The sequence below is a fragment of the Chiloscyllium plagiosum genome, unplaced genomic scaffold, assembly GCF_037043375.1.
Source record: "Chiloscyllium plagiosum isolate Xiang-an unplaced genomic scaffold, Cpla_swu_hap1 HiC_scaffold_2, whole genome shotgun sequence".
In the NCBI taxonomy this organism is placed as follows: domain Eukaryota; kingdom Metazoa; phylum Chordata; class Chondrichthyes; order Orectolobiformes; family Hemiscylliidae; genus Chiloscyllium; species Chiloscyllium plagiosum.
In genome coordinates this window covers 118,343,482-118,354,153 of record NW_028270140.1, presented here as the reverse complement: position 1 = coordinate 118,354,153, position 10,672 = coordinate 118,343,482, and the positions used below count along the sequence as shown (strand labels likewise).

The window sequence follows — 10,672 nt, the reverse complement described above, 5'->3', positions numbered from 1 at the left end:
CATTTAGAGATAAATGTCTCCACTCAAAAAAAAGGTTTCAGATACACCAGGAATCAATAGATTATGGGGATAGTGTGGAAATGTGGAACTCAGGTGGGTAGTTAACAATTATCTTAATCAATAGCAGAATAGACCCAATTGGGCCAACTGCATAAACCTGCTTTTTTTTTCTTCACTCTGTTCTTATAAAACAAAATATATGCTTATTATATTTGAAAAGAGATATTACTAATCCAACAATACTGATGCTCACATAGAATACCAATGTAAATAGTTTAACAGTGAATATACAAGCTTATTTAGTCATAATATTTTCCTTGGGCAATTTACTCTGTAGTAAACAGTTTATATTTATACAGTAACATCAATATAATAGATATCTCAAGGTTCACAGTAGCATTATAAAGTAGATTTAGACACTGAGCTACAAAGAAATGTAAGTCACAGGGTTGATGTTAATCCATGATCTGAGATTGAGGTGACCTCAGGTTTACAGAGGATAAAATGTGGGAGGCCAACACAAACAAGCTTAGAATAATCAAGCCTAGAGATAACAGGAAAATTGAATTCGGGTTCAGCAGCTGATGTGCTGGGGAATGAATGATGTTAGGTGATGTTTTGTAGGCAAGACTTCACTGGGTTAGCGAGGCAAACATGCAGTCTTAAGCTCATCTCGGGATTGAGTATGATTGCAATGTCGAGAGGAGTTTGGTTTAGTTTCAGACACTCGCCAAGGAGAAGGATGAATTCAATGATTAGAGGAGACAACTTGGGAATGGAGATCAAAGACAATATGGGATTTTCCCAGTCCCTGAATCATGTCCAATTATACAACTACGCTTTGAATGGCCAGATGAGATTCTTCCTAATGAGCAGCTTGCTGCATACCTGCATGTATTTGCATGCCATCAGTGTCTAATTCCACCTCACTGATATGCAATTTCCTATTCTCCCAAAGAGAAACTAGACAGCAATGATTCTGAAGATGAAACTCGGGGGCAGGTAGCTGGTAATTCAAGCTCACTGCTTGCTTCTCTGGGCCTCTAACAATGACAGTGCTCAGTAACATTTCAGGACTTGTAAGACGAAGAACACCCACACCCCTGTCTGCAAGGAGTTTCATCTGACAAGTACCTATGTATTACATCATCAGTCGTGCAGGAGTGTGGTTAGGACACACCTGAAGCAATGTGTGCAATTTTGTTATCCTTATTTCAAGAAAATTATTGCATTTGACAGAGTGTAGCTAAAATTGACCAGGACGTATTCCCAGGATGGCAGGTCTGTCAGAGATTGGTCAAACTGGGCCTGTATTGTGTCACATTTCAAAAAACGAGTTGGCCTCGTTGAAACCTAAAAAATACAGGCAAGATGGTTCCCCTGTGGGGAGTCGACAGCCATGAGCACAATGTAAAATTAAGGAAGGTACTACTTAGATTCAAGATGAAGAGATTTCCTTTTACTCAGAAGGTGGTAATTTCTTTACGTTAGAGGGATGTAGAAGCTCAGTCTTTGAGTATGTTTAGAGAATGATAATTCCTGATTACGAGTGGCATACAGGATTATAGGGATAGAGTGAATGCATTTAAGTGTTCAATTAGCCATGATTTATTGAATGGTAGGGCAGACTCCATGGGCTAAATCTTGTTCTGCATTTATTTTTCCTTGAATACATTGAAATAATGAAAAATGAAATAGAAAGATATCTGGGAGACTTGTTCATCTCATTTAATATACCCAACAATGCAGAGCAGTAAACAAGGAAATAGATTGTTGAACTATAAAACTATAGAATAGATGTCAATGTTCCAGTGACATAATATTTGTGGATACGGCTGAATCACAGATCAATTTTGAAACAGACACTATGGCAACAGTAAAGCATCAATGGTAATACAGCAGAGTGAGGCATGAATTCCTGCATCTAAGATCTGAATTTTGAAATTTAAAGAAGATACTTACAAGATCATTATAAAAGTCAGTGATTTAAAAATCAAATGCACACAGCTATAAAAAGATATTTCAAAATGCAGAGTGTTTTCAGAAAGCATAGTATAATATATAAAAGGTACAAAAGCAGTAGACTCAGAAACCATACAGAAGCTAAATTTGGAAGCTCAGGGGATGAATAATAAAGTTACTTACAATGTAAGACGATGCATTTTTACCAATTGAGATCTTAACTGGTCTTCACACAGCCCAGTCCATCATGCAAGCCAACCTTCCATCCATTGACTCCATCCATACTTCTTGCTAAGTCAGAAAGGCAGCCAACATAATCAAAGACCACTCCCACCCCAGTTATAATCTCTTCCAATCTCTTCCATCAGGCAGAAGATACAAAAGCTTAACCACACGTACCAACAGATTCAAGAACAACTTCTCCCCCACTTCTGAATGGACCTCTCAAAATTCAAATTTAACGTCCTTGCTGTTTGTGCACCTTCTCTACAGTCGTAACCCTTATGCACTTTGTACGGTATGATCTGAACTCATCTGAAACTCACACTGAAGTATTCCACAACATTCTAACAATTTTTTTAAAAATATCAGTTTGCAGTCTCTATTCCACCATAATTGTGTTTCAAAGAGCAGAATGTCAATGATTCAGTGTTTCTACCTCTCATTACTAGGCTCTATTATAGTTCACAGGTCCAGCAAGCTATTAGGAAGATGAACGGAGTGGATTCAAAAGGATTCAAGTATGGAAGTAAAAAATTGCTTCAATCATATGGGAAATTGGTTCAAGTACACCTGACATACTGTGAGTTGTAATCTCCTTATCTCAGGCAATATATTATTGCCATAGAATGCTCAATCAGCTATGATCACAATAAATGGTATAGCAGGCTCATCAGGCTGAATGGCCTACTCATTTTCCTATGACATGTTGTGTAACCAAGATAACAAATCAAACAAACACCTTTGCACCATCTAACCATGAAAAGAGATGCCAGAAACAAAGACGTAATCATTGCATGTCTTGCCATAGAAAACTGAAAAAATATGCATTAAAAGAGCCCTTTCTGAATCACAGCTTCAGTTTTGTAAGTATAGTTCACATGCCCAATTGCCAATGCTACTGATTTTTAAAAAAAACTTGTTAACACTAAGCTGAAATCAAAATGTCCGCACTGGGCAGTTTGATTTCAGCAACAAAGACAGCACACATAAAACCTTTACCATCCGACTGCACGCTCTCAATGACAGTTACTTCCTTAATACTTAAAGAACAACCTTTAGTGGTTTAATATTTAACTAATTAACATTCTGATTGTAATGACTACTTTCAGACACTTGGTATCCTTGCTTCTAATTCTCCTTCTCACATAGGACATTTTCAGAAGGTGAAAAATATTGGAACAACTTTTTCATACTATAACAGAAAAATTCAAGATAAAATTATATGCAAGATCAATTGTCAAATTATCACTCTACTATGTGAATCCACTTTTCTAATTGAGTCACCAAGTTTGCTATTTTTAATAGCTAATGTTAATTTTCATCCTTCCCAAATTTCATTTCATTTTTCTCACTTCTATTTTGCAAAATAGAACTTATAGCGTGAGGGCTGATTCCATCATTTTCTTTAATGACGGACTCATCTAAATATGGACTCATGCAGTAGGTACCAACAAATGAGATAATAGGAATGTTTAATTGCTTCACCAGATATTCACTTCAACTGCAGTTAATGGATAGCAAATACCAGTAACAACAATGCCACATTTTCCTATTGCTTGGTCATGGAGGGTGAAGCCAATTATAGTTTTCCTAACACCTTATTAACACTGGCTATCTTGTGATATCCTGTGATTTTCTTGACCTTTACGGTCCAACACTGATATACAAATATGCTTCCACGTGGATAATACATGAATAAACTTATAACATTCACCGTATAACAAACATTATTAACTTCCTATTCTGGTCATAAAAAGCTGATTTTATAAAATATTCCTCCTTCTTGTGAAAAGTTCAATATAAATAACATACAAAATGGATTTGGTCTTCCAGAGGGAGGCCATCAGACAGGAATGCTGTACTGCGAAAATGAAGCACACTGAAGTCAAAAGCTTTACTTTTCCACCATGATCAATATTTAGTTTCCTTGATACAAAATTCAAGTCTCTGAATTAAAAGATTTGTGCAGAATACTAATATCTCTAGTTTTTAATCTGCATTTCTTTCTTTGTATGTCCATTAATAAGAGTGGCGAGGTTTTGATGGCAGAAATGAGAAAAAATCTTTACTTCCTCAACATGTACAATATCACAGTATTAATTCCCCTAAAGAAATTCAGCTAATAAGAAGTTTATGTATCTAGCCACACACACTATATCACCCCAAATTTGTTTCTGGTTATAACAGAATAGCAAATGCGTAGGTAAATATTCCATTCACATTTGCAAACTTTACCTTCACTTGCCTGGGGATTATACAGATTTATGTGCAAATGTGCCTAATCCAGTTTATGATGTTAGTGAAGAGCTTTGATTTCAGGCAATTACCATTGGTTCTTCCTCAGGTCCAGCAATTAAGGCATAGTTTTGATTTCCGCAAATAACAGCATTCTTTTTAGTTGTCATTGTTGCAAATATTGTGTCCATCATTCCGAGGACTTCAAGCAGTTCTTCCTGATAATCAATCTCTTTCTCTATGAGGTCTTGCAGCTTCAGGAACTGGTTATCAACCAGTGGTGACTCACCAATCACAGAACTATAAATATCTGACAAGGCAAACATAAATTAAAGTGAATAGGGCATTTCTTTATCAACCTTTTCACTGTAAAATTAATTTATACTCTCTTGATTTCAACTCTTAAAATCTCTTGCTTTTTTGTGCAGTTGCAAACCACTAAGAAAAGTTTATTCTTCTGTATTCCCCAATACCCAGTCTCCCACATATGAACTGCAACTGATCTGCTCCCAGGTCTCTGTTGATGTTGGGGAATTAGGAATTCAGTTAGGTGACGCCTTGCCTACTATATTCTAAGAGGCTGATTTCTCTTCTGCCTTCTATAATTAATCTGCTTTCCATGATCTTACTGATTTTATATTTACATGTATTGAATAGCACACTTGCATGTTTTTCCTCAAATACTCTTGCAATCAAAACTTCTTGTCTTGCTGAGGCCCAAGCATGGTTTCACCAATACAGTCAAATGTACTTTATTCAAGAGAATGGGACGGGAAAGGCAGCAGCAAAATATGGAACTGCAACAAACAGACTCAAAGATACATTATCTACTACACATTGTCTACTACACATTGTCTATTATGTATAAAAATCAAACTATAAATCTTAACTGGTGCAACAAACTATGATTAGTCAAAATGGAGTGCATACATGCTATTATTGTGATAGAATTGCAAAGTGGAAATATACTGACTGATAGATGAGCAATGTACACATTCACTAGAATTAGCTTTTCTCTTTAAAAACAAAATGAAAATGCTTCAACACTTGCTATAAAGTGGGATTATTCTCAACCACATAGCAAGTTCCCATCATGCTGATTCTTCAGGGATAGGGAATAAAGATGATCCAAGGGCCTTCTATTGGCAGGGAGCAAAACATTACTCCAAACTGGCACTAAATATCTTATAGTGGTCAAATCAATAACAGTGGGAATATACAGACGTTGCCCTGCACTCTCCCAAAAAGAATAGAACACAGTGTTACAGAAATTCCAACAAGCATTTATGAAAATATAACACAGTAAAATGTTTCAAGGCATTTGAAGTGCGCAATATATGAAGCTGTGTAACAGGAGTAGATTTTGAGAAGTTTCTTAAAAGAAGAGAGGGAATGAGGTGGAGAGAATTACAGAAAGAAAGAGTTAGATAGTTAACGGTATAGGTAGCTGAAGGCTAAACCACCACCATTGAGGCAATAAAAACTGAAAACAAGAGTCAAGATATGGACGAGTGAATCTTAGGATTTAGGCAGATGGAAGTGTAGTAGTAGTGTCAATGAATCACTAATCCAGAATCTGGGGACTAATACGCTGGGGACATGGATTCAAATTCCCTATTAGAACTTAAATTAAATAAATAAAAAACAACCACAAGCTAGTCCCAGTAATAACAACCACAAAACAAAAAGTCCTAGGGAAGCTTAAAAGGTTTGGCATTATCTTCGGAGAGTGAAACTGCATTAATATTTCTAGTTTGATATGACTCTCCTTCAGAACATATTAACTCTAAAGAGTCATATCAGACTCTAAATGTTAACCTTGTTTTTCTCTCTCCAAAGTTGTTGCCAAAATTTTATGAATTTCTGCAGCATTTTTCATGTTTGTTTCAGATTTCCGTAAAACCATCGATTGTCAGAAAAACCCACTAGGTTGGTCTAATGTCCTTTAAGAATAGAAATCTGCCATTTTTAACTGGTCTGGTCTTTTCATGACTCCCGACCTATATCAATGCAGTTGACTCTAAACTGGCCCAAGCAAGTCACACATTCAAGAGCAATTAGAAATGGACAACAAATACTGGTCTCATCGGTGACAACAACATCACAACAGAACAAATAAAATCGCATTGGTGAAGATGGTTACAGAGCTACGGAAGTAATTTAAAAGCAAGGATGATAGATTTTGTGCATAGGAATTGGTTGAACTGCACTTGGTGTGAGCTAAGATACAGAGATTTGATTCAGCAAAATTCTCAAAAGATGGAAAGCTAGCCAGAACAAAATTGAATCCAAAGGAAACAACAGCATGAATGAACTGGGGCACGCAAGGCAAGAAATGGAGGCAGGCAGATTTGGTGATGTACAGAATATCAGTGAGAAGCTCAGATCAAAGTTAATAGGACATCATGTAGGAACAGTCTGATTCAGCTTTTGTCAATAGCCAGAGAGGAGTTGGAATTAGTGGCAGAGACTAAAACCAAAGGTTTCAGCCTCGCAGATATTTAACTGAAAGTACATTTTTGCTCATTCAATACTAGATTTGGACAAACAGCATGACAATTAAGAGGCAGCATAGAAAAAATGGTAAAGATACAGATGGGTGTCCTCAGCATACACAAGAAATCTGTCATGATAGCTCAGTAGTTATCACTGCTGTCTCTCAATGCCAGGGACCCAGGTTCAATTCCAATCTTGGGGGACTGTCTGAATGAGATTCCTCCAGGTGCACCAGTTTCCTCCCACAGTCCAAAGTTGTGCAGGTTAGGCGGATTGGCCATGCTACATTGTCCAGGAATGTATAGGTGAAGTTGTTTAAGCCATGGGATATGGGTGCGGGTGGGATGCTCTTCAAAGGGTCAGTGTGGACTTGATGAGCCGAATGGCCTGCATTCTATGATCTGTCGATGTCACCAAGGGGCAATATGTTAAATTCAAACGTTAAAACGTGAGGTACAAATAACAAAGAAAAAAAAACTTACCAACAATAATCTCTGCAACATTTACTAGAACAGATGTAAACCTTGGATCAACAACGTTCCTGAAAATATGAAGATAAGCCATTAAATATCAATTTTCCCCAGAAACCCACAAGAGGAAGCAGTATTATCTGTGTGTCAGATAAACTTGAACATTTATGTTTTTGATTAACATAAGCTATTTGCTAGATGTCTTTTTTGTCATTTTTGTATAGTTTCTAATTTATGCTGGAGCAGCATGTGACAATTTAGGATACGAAGACAGAACTGTCAGGTTTCCGATTGCCTCAATAACTGTTAATGCTCTCTACTCATTTCTGATGTTATGTTTATGCAATGCACCATACCTCTTATTTTCTGTTAAGAGTGGTATAGCATGATGCTGAACAGCAGATCCCTAATCACTAGAGGAGTCAGTAGCATAATGGTAATGTAACTAAAGGTCAGAGCTCCAGGCTAATATTCTGGGACCGCAGCAAATGGTGAAATTTGAATTCAAGGAAAATCAGCTAGCCTACTGTCAGCCCAATATGCTCAACAGAAGGAAATCCACCATCCTTGCCTAGTCTAGCCTCCATGTGACTCCAGATCCAGACAATGTGGTTCCCTCTTCAGTGCCCTCTGAAATGAACTAGACCATCAATAAGTTAAAGAACAATTAAAGATGGGCTACAAAAGCCACTCTTTTATCCACCTGCCTCTTGTACATTCCATACAAGAATAAAACAAAGAGGAGAGAGTTATCAAGTAAATACTATTCTAAAGAACAGGGGAGTTATCCAGTATCCTGCCTAAAATATCTCACGTATCCCTCAAATACTCAAAAACAGGCCATCTGTTGCTGTTGGAGTTTGCTGTAAGAAAATTGGCTGCCACATTTCTGACATTACAACATGAGTACACTTCAAAATTACTTTATTATCTGTAAAGTGTTTTAGGGTATTCTATAGCCATGAAAAGTATCATAGACCTTTTCTATATATTGTCTTACTTATATAGAAGCAATGAAATCTGTCCATTTGTGCACCTACTAGATAATGAAAGAGGCCCGTGTAATGGCCTTCTGTGCTGCCAATGAGGGGGCATAAAAAGAGCACAGAAAACACGGAAGAAAATTTAACAACTTAGATCTTTCACACAGGAGGAGGAGTTGGGGAGCATGGTTCTACTGGTAATATCAGTGCAATGGGTGGAAAAGAAAATTGGATTTTAAACACGTGAGTTACACCCAAATCATTTACACTTGTACTTTCTGAAATCAGAGTAATTAATTAAGTAAAGAGTTAAGCCATCTAATTGTGTACATTTATATCTATAGTGTACATGCAAAGATGAAGGCTCATACCTGATAAGGAAGCTAAGGAGAACGCTGAGCTGTTTTTCATCTCTTCCTGCAAGTGCATTTTGAAGTACTCCTCGGCGGTTAAGTTCTTGCATTACCCCTGTGGTAATCTCTGGCGTCTTTACCCTGATATTTGTCTGCAAGGTAATATCACTCAATTCAGAACAGTGCATGTGTCCAAATTTACACTAAACTTGACATAATAAAATGGTGAACTTACAAGTCATCATTGTAAGGTACACAATATTAAAAGATTGTGCAAGTTTAACGTATGAATTAACAAGTATAGTTTACCCAATTCTAGGTCAATGTGTTTACTTAATGAACAGCTCAGTCATACAGACATTAAAGGTTCTAAGTCTGTGCAAGTACGTGAGGAGTGCTGAAGAGATACATATTCACGATTTAATTCCAAAAAGGAAGGTCTGTTCCCAGAACAGTTGCTGAATCATTTAGAGAAAAAAATATAAAACCAGTTAAAATCATGATATTTCTGAAGTGAAGTAGTTGATTGGCATTGCAAGAATAAAATCTCATTAAAAGGGTACTGACACTATTATGTATTAAATTTACATTGCGACATTAAAGTTAATTAGCAATTAATGTTCTAATGCAGCAACTTCGCAAAATTGAAGGAGATGAAGGTGGGCCACCATTTTTCCTAACGTCACAAATCATGAGCAACTTGTGGCAATTCACGAGTTCTCGCTTCCTTGCCATATGTTGCTGGAGTTACACGTTAACAACAACATACGCCATTAAATTTTCTGGTACTCTGGCAGCAAAATTAGATGCATTATTTCTTAAGCAAAAACAATTCATGCTGAAATTCAGGATCCATTCCAAAATTGAAAAAAACAAAACTCCATTTATTATGTTTGTAATTCACTGCAAAAATCACTCAGCACTAGCTTACAAACTAAAGATGATGTACAGTGAAGTAAAAGAGAGCTCTTTACCTCCAAAACAGCATCAAGTGCAAGAGAAACTTGGAAACCTTTCAATAGCTTGTCGTACTTCTTCAGGTGAAATTTCACTGGCTTACTGACCAAAAGATCACCCTGTGATAAAATGAACATGAAAATAAATTAGTTGCAGGATATTAATGAAAATATAAAATGCTGGATAATATTATAGCAAAGCAAAACCGATTTTTCAAATAAAGTACCAAGAATTCATAATTTCATCATGAAATGTGATCCATTTATTTGTAAACACAGAAAATATGTGAATATTGTTGAAGAAAAACAGATTTCAGAAATGAGCCACATTGAAACAGCAACAACGAACTGCACAGTAAGATGCAAGTGTCTAATCCAAGATCTGTATGGAACATGTAATAGTATTTAACGTGACAAAACAAAGAGTAGAAATCAAAATAACAGATAATGATTAGAATTTATAAGCAGTCAAGCATTGGTGAGGTGTAGTGGATGGAAACAGTAAATGCATACAGCAAAGGTAGAAAATCAACATACTGATGAAAACGGTTTTTAAAAAGATAGCTTTTACAGAACTGTTCTCAAACTATTTTATAATTGTTTTGTTAAACCTTGGAGATATTTGGTCACATTAACAGATGATCTATTGCATTTCACAAATAAAATTAAAATTAAGTAAATCTGACCACAAAAACAGTAAGTTCAACACACAATGTGGAGCATCCATTATTGATCATATGCCAAAGTACATTATTTAAGATCATTCTACAAGTGGATAAACAAAAAAAAACAATTATATTATACAGGTTTTATAAACATTTCACCTTTTTTGGCATGTAATCTTTTCCTTTTATGAAAAATCTGTAAGACGGTCCCTTTTTCTTTTTTTCTTGCTTATTTTCATTGTGCTTTCGATGACGTATATTCAAGACACTGTTAGTCATTCCAACAACAATGGCTTCATTTTCAGGCTAGAGAGGAATGTATTTTTGTAA

At 36.2% G+C, this 10,672-nt stretch overlaps 1 protein-coding gene across 1 annotated transcript in view; it reads right to left on the bottom strand.

The window, feature by feature from the left end:
• Nucleotides 1-1,712: 1,712 nt before the first annotated feature.
• The window catches only part of utp15 (UTP15 small subunit processome component), a 33,988-nt gene continuing 25,028 nt past the window's right edge, over nucleotides 1,713-10,672 (bottom strand). Inside the window, exons 9-13 of the mRNA XM_043707587.2 lie at nucleotides 10,502-10,648; nucleotides 9,696-9,797; nucleotides 8,740-8,873; nucleotides 7,398-7,456; nucleotides 1,713-4,729 (exon numbers count right to left, since the gene is read on the bottom strand). Of these exons, the coding sequence (XP_043563522.1) occupies nucleotides 4,500-4,729; nucleotides 7,398-7,456; nucleotides 8,740-8,873; nucleotides 9,696-9,797; nucleotides 10,502-10,648 (672 nt within the window). The 3' untranslated portion in view covers nucleotides 1,713-4,499. The remainder of the gene's footprint in view (nucleotides 4,730-7,397; nucleotides 7,457-8,739; nucleotides 8,874-9,695; nucleotides 9,798-10,501; nucleotides 10,649-10,672) is intronic.